The sequence below is a fragment of the Saccoglossus kowalevskii genome, chromosome 7 (genome assembly GCF_978046115.1).
Source record: "Saccoglossus kowalevskii chromosome 7, keSacKowa6.1, whole genome shotgun sequence".
In the NCBI taxonomy this organism is placed as follows: Eukaryota; Metazoa; Hemichordata; class Enteropneusta; family Harrimaniidae; genus Saccoglossus; species Saccoglossus kowalevskii.
Window position 1 is genome coordinate 15,101,873 of NC_140647.1, and position 18,856 is coordinate 15,120,728.

An 18,856-nucleotide genomic window follows, 5' to 3' on the forward strand; every position below is an offset into this window, starting at 1 on the left:
CTGACACTGGATTTAAATAGAAAAGTGGCTTTCCAATTGAATGGCAAGTTTATAATTGACTATTCATGTCTTGTCACATGGAGAGATGGTGCTTTACAGGAACAAGTGACCTAATGTTTGAGGTTAGCTCAGCTAACTCTGCTAAGTGTCTTCCTCAAAACAAAGGGGATAATGTTCTGTATGACTATGACTATAGTTGTTAGTGTTCTTGCCATATCACGACCATGGCAGTTTATTTGGTTGTTGCTATGGCAATAACAATTGTTATCATCTTGTTACAAATATAATGGGCCTGGAAGTTGAACCAACAATGACAAAAATATTCACTAAAACAGATCTGACAAAGGTCCACCTACGTACCAAGTATCCACGCTAGTAGTTTTCAAGTTGAAAATGCAACTGTTGACGAACGACAGACAATCAAAACCCATATGAACAGCTCTTCTCTGTCATTTTTGTCTACAACCGAGTTAACAAGAGAATATGATAATCCAGTGGGCCAATATAAATCAGTGTCAACATTATGCCAAATTTATTGAAATTTTTTTAATACTTATTAGTAAGTGAACTAGAGGTTCCAGCTAATTCTGATCAGCATGATACTGTAGATGCAGAAGAATTCTGGAAGCAAGTGACAAAAGAGATAATTGCAAGAGCATACAGCACAGGTGTGTAAAGAATAAACTACAAGACAAGTTTCTAATCAATATAATACTAAAGATTTTGCAACCAATTATTATATAATCAAACCTTGATTCATCTCATTCACATCACAATGTTTCATGCTGTCCACTTCATCAACCCTTTTAACACTCTGCTGTAGACAAGCAACCTGGCAGTGAAATAGCTCTGCTGTCCTAAAAGAACATTGTGGTAGTCAAGTCGAACAACGCACATCCATAAGACTTTTTCTTCAACACTACCAGCTCAATTTGATAACCAAGTATCAAAGCAATTAAGCTGGTAGTTTTCAAGAACTTGTTGGAAATAACAAAAATGACAAATATATTCGCCAAAAATAGAGAATTGAAAATATTTGTCAGTTGAGATTCACAAAATCTGAAAATGTTAACAATTCTAATAGACAGTTTTAATGGTTTACAGTATTTTGCCCTCAATCTTCAATCTGTCAGTTAGGTCGATGATATGTGTGTTATGTCCTCCTGATCACTAACACAGTTTGGCATAGATGTATTCATTCCTAACTTGACCACACATCAGGTATAATTAAATATCTTAATTATTTCATTTTACAACAGGCAGGCAGAACCAGTACAGTGTTAAACCATCGTATACTTACTGGGCACCATGGATTGGTAAGAATACAAGAAAAAACAACATAGTTTTTAACACAGAACACAGAAAGTGTCACCGTGAAACAGATAATGGGCAAGAAGTACTAGACGGTGAAGTAATTGAGGAAGAGAGATTAACTGAACTATTACACCATTCTGAGGTAGAGAAAACAAATCAAAGTATTAAAAACCAATTAAACAACTTAGTCAAGCCCAGACAATTTTGTTATATTATTCGGTAAACCCATTTATTTGGCCACACAATGAAGAACATTAGCAATTTAAGAAATCATAATATGCAAATAATATTAATTTCGTGTAGTACCCCATAACTTGCATTCACATTATTTGAGAAATTATGCATGTATTTGTTGTCTTCAATAAATCAGTGCCATTATCTGCTTCATTAAAGAAAGAAACTCTTCGTTCACTCTGCAAAACACTCAAGGTGTCAGACAAAGGCAGTAAATCTGACTGTGTTCTCAGAATACAGCATTTATTAAAAACACGACACAAATATGACAAGATCTTCGCTCAAATATGGGGTGCATCAGGTAAGCAAAACAAAACACTACTTAACAGAATTACCTAAGAATAATATGTAACCAATAACATACAAATAATGTGGTGTTTGGTAACCCAGGTATTCTTCACCTCAGAATATGCTCCAATGTAAATGTATTTCTTGACCTATAAACTTGCTTAAGTTGAATACTGAACTCATCTGTACACAAACAATCAAGAATTTGTTTTTCTCCTTGCTTAGGAGGTGTTCTTGCAGCAACCTGTCCACACGGGATAGTATATGCAATAAAATGCCCACTAAGAATGGAAGGCCCAAGAGACTATGTGGACATTCTACTGTCTTTCAAGCATCAGCCAACTGTTTGCATTGTTGATATGGCTCATCTCATTGCTGCACATGGCAATAACCGGGAACCACAGATGTTTCATCCACATCAAGGTAGAGTCGCTGAAGCAACAGAGGAAAACATTAAATTGGGACTCGATAAAAAAATGGTAGTTCATTTTCCATGGGTGAAGGATGTTTTTTGTAGTGGTTTTGACTGTCAAACATTGATGGATAATACACTTCATCCAATAACTGGAGTAGGTACACGGTATGCAATGTTTGACAGATTCCACGAGGCCAATACAAAAAATGAAAAAGAAGTGCTGCGAAGAATTGGTAATGTGCCTGAATTGAAGGGGGTAGTTAATTCGCAGACTGCTGAACAACTTTTCAGAGACATTGGTCGCAATAGCTACTTTATGAACAGCATGAGCAGTACCACTCATGTATTTTTACAGCGCCTAATTAATGAAATTAGGAATTCAACAAGGAATTCATCAGTGATAGCGGGCATGAAAAAACAATGCAGAGAGACAGAGATCACCACAGACGATCTTGGAAGGGTCAAGTTGGGATTACCTTTTACACAATCTCAATCAGAGTTCAGTGGTAAGTGAACATCAATGTCACGAGTGCCAGCTAGAACCACTTAACTGTTGCACAGTGGGAATGTATCAACTATCATTATCAATAACAGTCATTATTTGCACTCAAATAGTGTACAAGGAAGTGTACCATAATTGTTTATAAATGACACATGAAATTAAAACCAGCAAGAGTCTACAAATTGCAAAATAAATTAATTCAGTAGCAAATCATATGGATGTGAATGAAATTGGTTAAAGCATGCCATAAATAATAAAATAATTTATCCCATCCACCATCACAGAAAGATACAATATTAAATTCATCTGCCAATCCAATCCAAACTAAATGGGTTGATTCTTAGTCACAAAATTGAGCAACTATACATACAATTTTGAATTCAGAGTTGATCAAACTATTTACCAATTTTTTTTATGACTAACAGCGTTTTCAGGTAACTCTCAAAATGAACAAACATGTAGAACAGATGCCCGTGAAGATCAGGTATGTAGAATTTTTGATGATTTAATTAAAAATTTAGTTAAAGTGTTAAAATTATACCAAGAAACATTGGACGATTCAGAAACGTCTTGTTTGTATTAAAAAAACCACACAGAAGAAAAAACAGTAGGTAGGTTTATTATTTACACTTTGTCATTTACTGTTAAAGGAATGACATGGTTGTGTACATACAATGATGGTTTATAGTTATACATATACAAAAACTATTTATGCTCTGCATATGAATAGAATGTGATGGTATACAATCTACATGAAGACAAAATTGGGTCTACTGAAATATAGGAATGGCGCAATAATGATTCACAAGACCAAAAGTGGTACAACTTTCTTAGTAGTTTAACAAACCAAGCTTATATAATATTATTCTCTCAACAATTATGAGTTACAACCACCTAATAGTTAATCAAACGGGTAATTTCTTGCTTAGCAATTGAGCAAAATAGTTACAATCATTCAAGAATAAATTTTAAATTGCAGGTACACAAACTGTGGGAAATTGAGTTATGGCTAAACAATGATATAGTGGCTGGGACACAAACATATAAAATAAGTCGATGGATGTTTAAAACTATTGATGGTGGGCCATTTTCATCAGAAGAGAAGAAACTTGCTGATATAACTGCTAAAGATGTACTCAAAGAGGATCAGTGGGCAACAGGTCATTTTTGCACACAGGTAAGTACAAATGGGGAGTACATGTATTCAAATTCCTTGCCTGTTTCTGATAATATGTAAATATATAATGGATAAACACAAACTACAAATATCAAGCCAGAAACACCAGGGCAGTGGTTATCTGACTTGAGCATCTTGACCACAATCCAATCAATGCTAAATCAAACAGATAATGATTATTACAGCAAAGTTTGTGTCCAGGTGGTTGCTGCATGCGTTTGTATTGAAACTATTTTAGTGTAGATGAACAATAATAATCATAAACGACAAATAGACTTGTATGAACATATATCATCATGAGTTGCCAGACTGTTGACAGTCTGTCAGGCCTAAATTTGTGTCAACTAAAATGATTTCAAGTAAAGTGTTTGCAAAATTCTATTTATTATGCATGCATCTGGATGACATAGTAATATTTGCATATGGGCAGAGCTCATCTGCATGGAAAGGTGAATTTATGGGATTTGAATTGTCATGCATGTGTTCACTGTCTGACAATCCATCTCCAGAAATTGGTCAGGTTCCATTTTTTTACTTCAAGGGGCAGTCCAAGTCATTCCAGTTGGGATGTACAACAAAGATGTGGTCAAAAGAAAGTTGTGATAAAATACTGCGTTTTCTTCTGTAACTTGCGATTTAGTTAGTAATTTAATGATTATATTCTATCTGTCAATCACCTCAATGTACTACAGGAGAACTTCCCTACAGTGTTGAATGACTGTGTAGAGGTCTATAACAGTCCCTCAGGCCATCGTTTGAAAATGCATTCAGCATTGCACAAACGCATGGCACTATGTGATTAAAATCATTTTAGTTGAGCAAAAACCATTAGGATAAAGGAACTGTCAACAAACTACTGCATAGCTTAGTGAGCAGAGTGACCACTTGACAATTGGATTGATATGAATGAAGTCACAAGGTTTGAAAACCAGTCAGGCCATGAGTAAACTTAAAAGAGAACAGGAAGATTCACTTCTTCACTTTGATCATGGTAAAATAATCCTGGTCTGCCTCAACAACTTTTCAACAAGGTAAAGCATATTGTCTGAATCCCCGAACTCGGGATTTTGAGAAGATTATTAGATAATCAAGAGTTTCATCTATTCTGGGAAATAAACACTGCTCAATAAAATACTATGATGTCATAATTGTGGTTTAAGATATGTTGAACTTGATATATTTCTTTTTATAATAGATAATAATGGCTTATATAGACATTTTGATAACAGAAGCACATCAGGCAAGTCATGATAATTTACACATGTGATATTGATATACATGCACCTGTTTTGAATCTAAAAAGGACAACATTAAATAATTCCTTTTCTCACATATTTAACATGTTGTCACTGGCATACTATTGTAAATATAACCTATTGTAGAAATAATGATTCCCACTTATTCATATTTTCAGCACATGGTATGTTTTGATCCATCATTGTATCAACTGTTATCAAATGATGACATAGGTTGTATAGAACGAAACCTGAATAAAAAGGTTTGTTAATTTAGTTTATACAAAAAAGCATTTAATGTAGAAAATTACACATGATTAAGTAGGATTATATAGGTCATGTAATTGACCTATATAACAAGTAACCATGACAAAGGGTAATTTCTGAATTAAGGCAACTGTAATTTGTCATCGGTATTAAGCAACCCACTTATAACCTAGCAATTGATAGCATGTATTTAATGTTGCCAAAGGTATGTGTACATACATGAAAAGTCTTTCATTTTATTTTGAGCACTTCAGACATCATACAGAAAACTATTTAGTAAAATGAAATAAATCAAATTTTACTAACACAATGTATACCAGTACAACAGTACCTGTATCACAAGTTAAACAACCGAATTTTAACATTTTGCATTTTGAATCAAAACATTGGCTGATGTATGGGAAAGTTTGAAGAATGACAAGTTGAGAAGTGTTGAGAGGTGATTTACAGTAAACTGGCATCGGCAGTTTTAAATTTATTTATTCAGTTGTATTAATATTTTGTACATGCTTGTTATTTATTTTCATGTGAGTGCATAAATGTGATAATTACAATTTTAATTTCCTCTCTGTGAGCACTGTTCTGAGAATACTAATACAAGTGTTTAAACTTTTTCTTGGCAGGTTGATTTCAATAAGGTGAAATTTCTTTTTCTACCTATTAATGACAACAATCACTGGACTCTACTTGTAAGTAAATAAACACTGTAAAAATTGAAATGTTTAAATAGCAAGTGTTCTCACTTCTAAATTTCAGCAATACTCAGTATACAAACCCTAATGGTTACATTAAAATCGTGATGGTTATCAAGGTAAATGTGGAATGGTTGTATAACGCCACTTGAAGGCCTCTATTGCATGCTTTCACAAGGAAACAAACTTGATGAAGCACATGTATTAACAATGCCCAAAATTGACATGACACAGCTGTTGTAAAATAGCAAACAAATCTAAATTGAGTCACCCATATTGAATCAGACCATTAAACAAATGACATTAATGTTATATAACCTGCTTATAAAGTTTGATTGCGATCAGCAATGGCACAACATTCATAAAATCAAAAAAGTCCATCTGAAAAACACGAACAAGATCAGAAAAATTAAATTATGTACATCAAATCTTGGCCAGCTAAGGTTAATTTTTTAGGGTGTCACGTCGTCATTATAAATTGGCAGAACTCTCACTATAAACATGTATTTAGGTTGACAAAATCAAACACAGAGGTGCCATATACTGATGTGTCTCCACGGTGAATTGAAGAAGGAAATCATACGTGAAGTTATCAGTTAAACTATGATGTGATTTAAGATATCTATTGATTTAAATTTGGAATTGATACTAGTTATTTTTAATGGAATGCTGATTTTGGATCCAGCTCCTTGGTTCGAAACAAAATCATTCACATACTATTACATATTAATATCTAGAATAACATTTTATATAACATGAATTTCGCTTGAATGAGTAATTTAACACGTTTGAATTTACAGATTATGGACTTCATAACACGAGAAATCAAATACTTTGATCCATTACACCATGTAGATAAAGGGAATAAACAACAAGTAGAACATGGAAAATTAATGCAGTAAGTAATTTATATGGTGTTCAGTTTTTCAAAATGTCCTTAATTTTATTTAATTATTTACTGTTTTTAAACTCAAAACATGCCAAATAATCAAGACACTCATTTTCAAGTCTGACAAAATGTCCTAAACTGATTTTGAGACAACTGAAACCCTGCATAATGTTAATATATATTAATAACTTTCATGTGATTTTATTGTGTCGCTTTAGTAAATATTTTGAGATTCGTTCAAAGAAGCTGAATGAAGCTGTACCTGATTTTAATTGGAATGCCTATGAAGAATGGCATCCAGTACAAAATGATGGATCCAGCTGTGGTGCATACATTTGTTTGGTAAGTAACAGACATCAATACATTTATATATACTACAGAGAAAAAATATTAATAACAATATATTGGACATGATGTCTGATTTCATTTTTGAAAGTGTTTCACAATTCCTTGACCATATATATTACTTTAGCCTTGTACTCAAAATTGTGCATGCAATTCTAATTTTCAGTTTGCAAAGTGTATTACTACTGGACAAGCCATGGATTCAATGACATTTGACAGCAGCAACATCATGAGAATGAAGATTGCACTTCAACTTTTAGAGTTTTATGAAAATATGAAACAAAAGGTTAGTAGACAGACACAAAAGTAGTTGCCCATTTACTGAACACTGTTGAATATTGTCACAAGTTTGTGAAATAATGTGGCAGGTATATTTTCGCTATAAGTTGTTTATCAAATACACAGTGTAACTAAATTGGAATTATTTTAATTTTTCAAAATTGTTATTATAAACATTGTTCGTAAACGTATGCAATTCGGTAATAACTAACGACAGAGAGATCTACTAAACAAAATATAATCTGAAATACATATTGATTGAACTTTTTTTCAGGAGATACTGATTGACAATGATACAAGCAGTGATGAGGATCTTCCACAAGTATTTCCAGAATCAAACAGGTATAAATTTTATACATATTAAAAACATGCTATTTAAATATCAAGTTTTGTTATTGAGGGATTTTTGTGGAACCAGCTGAAAATTGGCAAATTTTATGAAATACGCACAGATTTTAACGAAAAACTGTGCATTATTCCAGGGCTTCCAAGTAACAGTACATTGTTCCATTGAAATTAGAGAATTTGCATTGAATTAAACCTAAAACTAAATAGGTCTGTGCATTATCCCAGGGCTTCCAAGTAACAGTACATTGTTCTATTGAAATTAGAGAATTTGCATTGAATTAAACCTAAAACTAAATAGGTCTGTGCATTATCACAGAGCGACTGTATGCCAAATTTCACTGAAATGTGGCATGGTTCTTCAGATATTCATGCAAAAGGCACACATACATATTTACATTAGTACACAAATACACTGACTGCAAAGACTTCCAATGACTGCTTAAAATAATGTAATATTGTCAGCAGCATATTTTCCTTTCGAAAAAAACTAACTTTAATGATGTTTTAAAAAAAATTCATTTGTTGTTATGCATTTGCCAACACAATTTGGGATGAGAGCATGGTTTTACAGTGTATCTTTAATTTTACGTAGACAAGAAGTTACAAAGAAAAGAAAAATAAATCACACATTGGTAAGTGGAGTTAACATTTGTCGATCATTGTGCTGTTATTACTAATTCTTACTATTAACAGGGATAACAAAATATCTGCCTGATAACCAGTACAAGTTCGGTCAGAATACTATAATCCTTGAAAGTATACGTGTATAAATTCTTGAGACTGTATTTGTTGATGATATCTTAAATAATTTTGTAATTTTTGGTCACAAATATTATTTTAAAGTTTTTGGAAACCACTGATTGCTTTGATATTTGGGTGGACTGCTATGAGATTTGTTTATTTTATGTCAATAGTCACTACTAGTATTAGCTAGAATATGGTCAAAAATTTATCACAATCACTAAAGTGATAGACTTCCCCCAGCAACCAGAAAATAAGAGGGCTGCATCTATTTTGTTCTCAAGTTTTCCAAAGGAGAGGGATTGCAGGAAGACTATTTTACAAGTCAAATGTTCAAGTAGCCCTGAATCCAGCATTTTGAAAGGAGGCTGCACCCTTTCATGTTCAAAATAGTATACCGGTATCACATAGTTTTGAAACTAACATATTTATTTTATTTTAAATTACAGGACTCAATACTTGAAGAACACCGAATGTGTAAGAGGTCTGCGTCAACTACAAAATGTATCACACTTTGTAGGAAGAAAAAGGAAACCACTGGTAAGTTAAAAACAATACAAATACAGATTGCACAAACATGGCAAAATGTTTGCAGATTACAAGGTGTACTCACTCAAGCAAAGTATTTTGCCCCACACCACATTATGTCTATTCAGTGGTTTCAGCATAAAACAAAATTCACTTAGTATCACTACAGAGATCAACTAATTTTGTATTTTTACATGGCTTCAAAATAACATTGGCAAGGATTAAAACCATGCTTTTTTATTTTTGTTTTTGGTGTTCCAATACTAGAAATTTGAAAGGCTTTCAAAAATGTTGCAGACAACATGACTTTAAAGATATGGTTCAGGTATAATTGCCAGTGTCTGCAGATTTAACAACGTTTAACAATTTACATGTACCTGTTGGTACATTTGTTCAACAGAATCTGTTTTGTATAACTAATCATATTTTCTACCCATTGTAATATAGAAAAACACTATGAAAAGGTGAACAAGACATTGAATGTGAAAATGGAAGAAACAGAAGAAAGGTAAATTTTATGTAAACTCAATGAAATATACAACAAGTTGTACAAATCAATATGAACAGTATAAAAGACAGTTAATTAGTATGCTTATTATTATTAGTACAGTATGAAATTTGTAAGCACATAAATTATGCAATTAATATGCATGGATTTTAACCAACAACTAATCAGATCTGTGAATTGTACCAGAGCATTTATGTATTAAGTTGCATTGTACCATTATTTACTCTACATAAGGGAGACGAAGTCAAAATTTTTATTTTTCTTATAATGATATATAAAATACACTTCTGTTTTTAGTTACCCAATGTGCTTAAAAGAAAATCTGATTGAAGAATGGGACATGAATCAGGTAAGTACACAAATCCATCATAACATACAACTGTGTTTGCACCATTAGAATTATATTATACTAGTATTATGTAGAACACATCTGAAGAATCGGGGTTCAACCGCAAGGGTTTATTTTTGCTGGCTCGAGCCGGCTCAAGTCATAGGGTTCATAGAGACTAATTATGTTGTCTTGACGTCACATGCAACCGTATATTGTGGTTGGTCCCAGAATGATTACTTGCTTTGACAAAAAAGTCTAGTTCACAAAGACTGTACCATGCTTCAAAACACTATGTGATGACATTCTGAGACCTTCCTGCTTCCAGCATACCAATTGTGTGATCAATGATTGCAAACTCATACAGAGATCAACTAGTTGAGAAAAAATGGCCAAATAATGGCTATTTTAAAGTTAAAATGCAAAAAATTCAATGTTTTTGCCAATGAAGAACTGGATTTCCATAATGCATTGTCAAATTTCATTCAAACCAGGTGAATGTAGTGAACATTTTGGTGCATTGATTAACCTCCTTTTTGTAACTCTTATTTTGTCTAAGACATCCTAGCCCTAAAGATAGTACAGTTTAACAAGTTGGCATAAAATTAATTAATTTTGCCTTCTCCCTAATTAATGTTTACCACATTCTTTTCCAGATTGGATTTCACAAGATTGACACAATCAATGAGTGCATTAATGTTATGAAGGAAGTAGTCCTAGACAATCCAAATATACATGATAACCCATCATCAAGGTAAGAATGTTCTGTGTTGTTATATCACATAACAATTTAATATGAATACATTACAATGTACACTCAGTGGTCAGATGGCGCTTCAGTATGTTTTTGGACTCAATAAAATTTGACATATTAACATATTAATTTGTACATGACTTTGATATTAGCTAACATTGTGTATAAGGATTGGATAATTGATGCCCTTCCCTATGTTGAATACAATGCAAGGATCTGGTTAGAGAATTTGATAGTAGAAGCATCATTAAATTATACTAAGGATTTATGAGAGAAGGGTATGCAATATTTTTATGTAGATATCATTCATTTATTATGTCATGTGAATCACAAGATGATCGCCAGGCTTTTAAATTCTAATTGCAACAAAGGTAATCTGTGACAGGAAAATCTAGTTTCTATTCTAGTGTATATGTAAACAAGTAGCCTTTCGGCCGAGATAGCTCCGCTGTTAGCAATGCACATTTCAATTAAAGAACAGTAGATATCATTAGAAAATGAACATTGTACATAGTATTAATGCAATGGGACTTGCTGTTTTCAACAAGAATTCAAAAATATCATTTTTCACCATAAATGATTGTGGTTTTTAACAAGAAGAAAATATCACTTTTTACCAAAAATGACAAAAATATTCACCAAAATTAGAGAATTAAAGATATAATTACAAAATGAACAAATCTGAGAGAGGTCCACATGTAGTATACCTATATATGTAATATCAAAGCAATTGGACTTGCGGTTTTTAACAAGAAGTTGAAAATATCACTTTTTACCAAAAATGACAAAAATATTCACCAAAATTAGAAAATTAAAGATATCATCATGAAATGAACAAATTTGAGAGTGGTCCACGTGTAGTATCTATATATGTAATATCAAAGAAATTGAACTTGTCGTTTTTAACAAGGAGTAGAAAATATCACTTTTTACCAAAAATGACAAAAATAATCACCAAAATTAGAGAATTAAAGATATCATTACAAAATGAACAAATCTGAGAGTGGTCCACATGTAGTATCTATATATGTAATATCAAAGCAATTGGACTTGCGGTTTTTAACAAGAAGTTGAAAATAACACTTTTTACCAAAAATGACAAAAATATTCACCAAAATTAGAGAATTAATGATATCATTACAAAATGAACAAATCTGAGAGAGGTCTACCCAAAGTACATATACACAAAGTATCAAAGCATTCAGGCTTTTCAAGAAGAAGTTGAAAAAGTAAAACATTGACATGGACGACGGACGCCAGACGACGACGGACAATCACTTATATGATAAACTGTGCTCGACAAAGTCAACAGCGGAGCTAAAAAAGGTTGATAGATATGAAGATATGAGAATTTAAGACTAGATAACAATTAATCACCTTGAGCATTGACTATAAAAACTCAAAAATATATTGCTACAAATACTAGTATTAGTATTTCTGCTGATTCTCATGTAAAAACACCTGTCATGCACTGACAATGTGACCTTAATTTGACACAGTATGAGCCTCATCATGGATAAACATCATTCAAAGAGATGCAGATCATTGCATTAATTAAAATAACAATTACACTTACAGGACTACACCACTCCAGGCTCTATGGCACCACCAATTCCCATGTAAATATTTTACTCAACCAAACATAAAAGATTGCAAAAAGGACAAGAATGTAGAGAGCCAGTATGAAACTGTACTTCGAAGAATACCAGATGAGGTAAGTAGTTAAAGCTAGTTGTAATTTGTGAGTTAATGTTTTATCACACACTGTAGTGTATTGTTTGTCAATCACTATCTACTACAATTTACATGCATATACTAACGATTCTGTTAAATTACAGATACAGAACTTCGTTCTGAAAAAGGTCATGGATTCATTTACATCACGCAAAAAACCACAACAAGTTTGCCAAGCATGGTAGGTTTAAGCAGCAAATGAAAAATGCACACTGTAAATTTTCATATGTAAAGATCTGGTGCTACATGTAGATGTATAATAATAATGAATAAAAAAGTCCCTGTTGGTTCAATAGTGAATAAATTTGAAATGAGCCAGTCCTTTTGAACAAATGACATGGTGTATAATGTATTTGATTTGATGCTTTGAGACATGGCTGTACAACAGCATATGTATGACATGTTGTATGATATCTATAAAGTTTAAAAATGAATGATCAAGGCATGTCAGAAGTAAATTAAAACAAAATTGTCACCAGTCAGCCATTTTAAAACCGGTCTAAAAACACAAAACCATGTACAAAGTTCTATAATTTCCAATGTATGTAAAAAGTATACTCAAAATCCATTCATGTACGACGAAGATCTACCCTGTATTAGAAGCCGCATTTTTTTTGAACAATTGAGAACGAAAAAATCACAATTTCTAATTTGTGTAGATGTTCTAATAGAAACCGCATCCCCTCTGTTGCATTGTACCATTTTAATAGAAATACAAATACAAATTTTATAGTAGTTTTGAAATTGCAGAACAGCAAGATTTTTAAGAATTGTTAACATTTAAATGACTTTCATTCAGCCATCTAGAATCAAAGTGTATGATGTTTATGTGAAGGTGTGTTCAGCCAAGACATGTCCAAATACAGCTTCAGTTAAATGGACAGATATATGTACACATGTACACATAGAGGTCAATCAATAAATCCCAAATGAGGACTAATAAACAATTCATGTGTTCAAAATAACTCATGTGGTAAGCAAGAACAATCAGTAATTAAGTGTTGATATTTACTCTTACTTTGACTTCAGGGAAACTGAATACCAGATACCAAATACAATTGAGATTATTAGCAAGTCATTAATGGAGTAAGTAAGCAAAAATTTTATATATATGACATGGTATGTGAATTATAAAACAACTACAATAAAGTACACATCCATAACCTGCAGGAGTCCTTCTTTGGTCTTATATGCATTATGATCAATTAAATTTCCCAAATTTCCGGAGCCAGTGAGCATTAATTTCATTGAGCATTTTAAGTAATGATAATTTTCCAAAAACTGTCATTTGCCATTTAAATTTGCAGTGACTTCCAAGAAAATTTATTGCCACTAATAACCTCAAAATTACAATAGTTGTATAGCAGACAAAGTTGCACAGTGTATCCTGTGAGTAATATAGAGGAATATGGTGAATAATTAGATCATCACCATCTCAACATTTTATTATAAACTACGGTAAAATTTACGTTAAATGTAATTCATTTATTTTACAATTCTTCACATAGGAAGCAACATGTTAGAAAAGAATATTATTTCCAAGTTATTCAGAAAACTTGTTTTGTATTATTGGGCATGAAATTGAGAAGCAAGATGAAGATGACAACAGTGGATGGTACTGAACAGGAAGAGTTTATTGATGTTGAAAACTAATGCCTTATTTGTTCAATTACTATTCTACATAAACATCAAGATTTGTTCATTACCTGAATTGTCACAACTGCTCTCTCCGTTTATGATTCAGGCTAAGATGATAGAATAGTAGGATACTATTCCAATTTCAGATCCTGTGCAATTAAACTTAGTTTCCCAGATTCACATGCATATTCACAACTTGATTGCCTTTTTAAGTCTATTTTTATGAATTGCACATGTGATTTTTGTTTGTCTCTTTTGATAGCAAATCCTTAACACATAACTCTATAGGATTAATAAACATGACTTTTGTTTTTAAAAAAAAAGGACTTTTGTTTTAAATGTTTTTTACCAAATGTTGTCATGTTCTAATTTAATACCTCACTTTTAAGAAACAACTGTTAGTTAAAAACAGACACAGTTTTATCGACTTAGAGTACCAGGGTATAAAGTCCTATTTTATGTTCAAAAGAAACAAGTTGGCTTCTGCATGTGTTAACAAGGATTTGTTTCCAGTCAACATAATAGTGTTGAACTGCAGTGATCAACATGTATATCACGTCACCATTGAAACCACTCTTACACCCTATCACCACACATTATCTAACAAGACCAAAAACAATAAAATTTGAATCTGATGTGAGCCTGCAACATTGCAGCTATGAATTGTGGTGCTTGACCATTAAGTTTTGAAAACAGTACCATCCACACAACTGTAATCATGTACCTAACTTGCAGGTAGTGAAGTTAGGTCAAAATATCTAGCATCATTCTTTCTTTAGCTTCTAGAAAACATAACCAATTGCTATACAATCTTCAACTTTAATCAGTTCAAATTATTTTATTACTTTCTCAGAGCAACCGCCAGAGGGCGCTCTATAATTAAAAAAAAAAAGTAGAATATTTACTTGGTCTAATTTCAGCAGATTTTCATCAGGTTATAAATTCACTGGTTTGAGAAAGGGAATCATAGACTTCATAAAAGTTCATCCAGTCTATAAGCCACCCAAAACAGCTAAAAATTAAATCCAATTCATGTACATGTTCATTTGATGAAAGTTGAATATTAGCCACAATTTTATTTATTATAATAAACAACACCTACATACATAATTTATCACATTACAAATACTGTAAATTGATCATCATTTGGAACGTGAGGGTTAACAAAAGCAAGCTGTGGTAAAATATGCCAAATAGGACCGATACTTTGGCTATAGTATCATTGAGGCAATAAGAAGCATACATGCAAAAACAGGAACATGTTAAGTTCACAAATATTAAATGTATGCAGCTCCTTATACAAAGAGCCACTTCTATAACAAGATGATACTGTTTAAAAAAAATTATAGAAGTAGGAAGTTTTGTTTTAAAAGTGCCTGTGAAATGCCGACACAATTATGTTCTCTGGTTTTGGTTGCCCTAAAATAGACATTTAAAAAAAAAAAAGAATCATCTTTAAGTAAATTTGAACAAAGTTTCTGAGTTGTAGCAGTCAACTGTTTTCGTCTTTCGCTGAAGTGAAAGTGCACTACCAAACATCAGACAAAAGGGGAAGCCATGCAAGTGCCATTCACTGAATACTATAAAAACATATAGTTATACATGTGTGTAAAATTATTATGGGAATCGTGATTTTATTGTCCAGGAATTCATAGAATATTTAAAGATCAATCCAATATCATTTCTGTATCATCATTTCTGTTGCAAAATTTTACCGAACAACTAAGTCTTCTGGCGACATTATACTGCACACCTGTGCACAATAAGTATCCCAAAAAGTGAGTGACCACTAACATACAATTGTTGGCAGGTGAAGTTGAAAACTGATTGTAAAAAAAAGTCAAGTAACATCTCAAATGAATGTTTCTACCATGAATGTGTCTTTCATTATTACACAATATCAAGCTGCCCAAACAAATGTCGCAGGAAAATCCAAATTATGAACAAGGTTTGCCCTCAGCAAAAGGGTAGTTGTGTTTCGTTGGATAAAAATAAAAATCTAATTTTACAAAAGAGGCTTGCAATGATATGCAATACATGACATATTCACGTATCAGGTCATTGAATTGAATGTATAGGGGCTTGACCATCTATTCGTCTCAATACATGGACGTCTATGGGACAGACCGACTATGTCCTGGTATAGGATTTTACCCTTGCTCAAATAATCAAAATTATAAAATTAAAACAGTTTGGTAATGTAAAGCAAGCATATGTCATAAAATTCAATTATCCACGGTCTGAAACCCCAAAAATCCGTCTTATTTCTGGACAATTAGCCTACATTATATATATACTGGGACAGATGACTGCCAAACTGCCAGATTTGAATTCAGCCAGCAGTAGAACTTCGGAGTTAATAGTCTGGGAGAGTTGTTGATTTCATAGTACAGACAGCCCTATATCACGGTAAAATTAAATAATGAACGATACATGGCGGCAAGGGTAACGAATAATTTATCTATACTAAGTGTTTTATTACGATGAAATAAACTACTGTACAAAACTATTTTACTGAATTCAAGAACAAAACAGTCATGGGAGTTAATCAAAAATATATCAGTGAAGCAGATGTGTTGGCTGAGTTCGACTATAATCCCGGTAAATATTGTAAAACAAGTTTAAATAGCTGCACATCATATTAGCGATTTTGACTCAATGCATGAATTAACTGAATCTTAATTTAGCTAAAGTGTAAACAATTTCATTGTGAGAATATACTCTATTTTAAATTCTTGACATCTTGAATTAGCGAAATTACAGATTAGCAAAATTAGCTGAAATAACATGCTAGCGAAAAAGACATGTTTTACAGTAAGTACTGCCCACGTATCGACACTAAAAAATCGCCAGGCTCTGTGATTGAATGCGGTCAAATAGGGTACCAATCAATGCAATGACCGGTACCGACAGGGATCGAAATACCCTGGTGCACATCGATTATTAGCTAGTGCAAGGAAACTCAAAATATAATGTGCACGCTGTGCATGTAGAAATTAACACAACATTTTCTCATTATATTCACGAAGTCTAAATTAAGTTCAACAAAGATTGTGAGACAACTAGAAAAAATCAAATTCTTTCACAATCGCATCAATCGAGAACCCGTCAATTTTATTTAAAAGTGGTGCATTTCACAACAAGTTAGTGCAGGTAAATTTCAAATTCAACATGCACACTATGCATGCAGGAGAAAATTTCCATTTCAATCCCTGACCGATAAATATTATTACCGCCAAAGATCTACAGAGGACTCTTAATTGGTGTGCCCCCAGTGAGGGTCACATCAGTGTTTAGAAAGAAATGTCTGAAGGATCATTTTAAAATAAAAAAAATTGAAAAATGTTGGGCCTAGGTTACATCTTTGTTTTACCCCTGGAAGGGACAGAAATCAATTTGTTGCTCCACCGTGATAAATCGACTCGGCTAAATTGAAAAAAAACGCAAAATTCATGTGTTAAAAAGTGAATTTCTGTCTGACGACGCGACAAAGGTTCACATACTGTTTAGGAAAACGTGCGATTACTAGTAAACAACACATCGTGTATGTAACGGGAAGAAAATAACAAGCACAACTAACCTGTCGGCCATGTTGTATAATGCAATATGGGTAATATGTAAAGTAGGTCGTATTCGTGAGGTCCTATTTGAGAGCTCACAGATACGACCCAAAGTGGCGTGCGCATAACCCGTCTCCTGGATGTTGGATTCTACTGTACTTCACCTGACTTCACTTCACTGACGCCACTTTGCCACGGCAAAAGATGTTATAAGTATATTCGGAAGTAGCATTGAATATTGGCTGGAGCTATTGCCATTTTGCCACGGCAAAGAATGTTACAAATATGTTGAATTGTTCGTAAGTAGCGTCGAATATTGGCTGCAACTCTACGACACCCCTATAGTTCAAACGTGGGTTATTCAATGTCGCTGAGAAAACCAAGGGAACCCAGTACAAGTAATCATAGGATCAAGATAATATTTCAATGTTTGAAATTACTTTCCAAACATGTTATAATGGTCTAATTACAGAACTAATATTGCATCATAAATAACCAGCTCTATAGTCAATGGCTATATTATGCTGATTGACTAAAAATTACCGCTACGGTAATTGTTTCTCAACTGAAAAAGACAACGTATAATCCTATTTTTCGCATGTTAATTGTTGTTGTCGTCACAAAACTAGCATGCTGATTACCTAGTACACACAGGTGTATGAATCCGGGTGTGCTCACTTTGTCCGCAGAGATACTAGGGACACCACACCCATTGGATTGAATTTAACCAGCCAATCAACGAGCGCAGTGAGCAAATTTGAAAATGTTATTGGACATTACTATCGTTCAAACACAATCGCCTGTACCATACCGGTATTGCAAATACACAGGGGCTGAAAAAAATCTGATTTTCTATAACAATCGCATCTATATTAATACACGTGGCTGGAATTTACAATCTAAACTTGCATAAATATCTCACTACAATTGAAAATGTAGAAAGCCCCCAGGCTAGTAAGTTTCCCATGAGTAATCATAGCTTAAAAATAGAACCTGGGAGATAAACAATACCAGAAAATCGAGGAAAAGATATGTGATTCGTGTTCAAAAATAATAAACTGCATCCTATAATATCATGTC

At 32.9% G+C, this 18,856-nt stretch overlaps 1 protein-coding gene across 1 annotated transcript; it reads left to right on the forward strand.

Moving 5' to 3' along the window:
• Positions 1-159: 159 nt before the first annotated feature.
• On the forward strand, positions 160-14,539 carry LOC146740468 (uncharacterized). The gene is made up of 22 exons (XM_085501155.1): positions 160-668; positions 1,260-1,456; positions 1,708-1,849; positions 2,062-2,757; positions 3,179-3,237; positions 3,733-3,930; positions 5,126-5,170; positions 5,345-5,428; positions 6,056-6,121; positions 6,925-7,022; positions 7,232-7,355; positions 7,525-7,644; positions 7,912-7,979; positions 8,578-8,617; positions 9,176-9,266; positions 9,702-9,762; positions 10,060-10,111; positions 10,747-10,844; positions 12,423-12,558; positions 12,683-12,759; positions 13,608-13,664; positions 14,087-14,539. The coding sequence occupies exons 4-22, from the start codon at positions 2,124-2,126 to the stop codon at positions 14,229-14,231; spliced, it is 2,253 nt and encodes a 750-aa protein (XP_085357281.1). The 5' UTR covers positions 160-668; positions 1,260-1,456; positions 1,708-1,849; positions 2,062-2,123; the 3' UTR covers positions 14,232-14,539.
• The last annotated feature ends 4,317 nt before the right edge of the window (positions 14,540-18,856 follow it).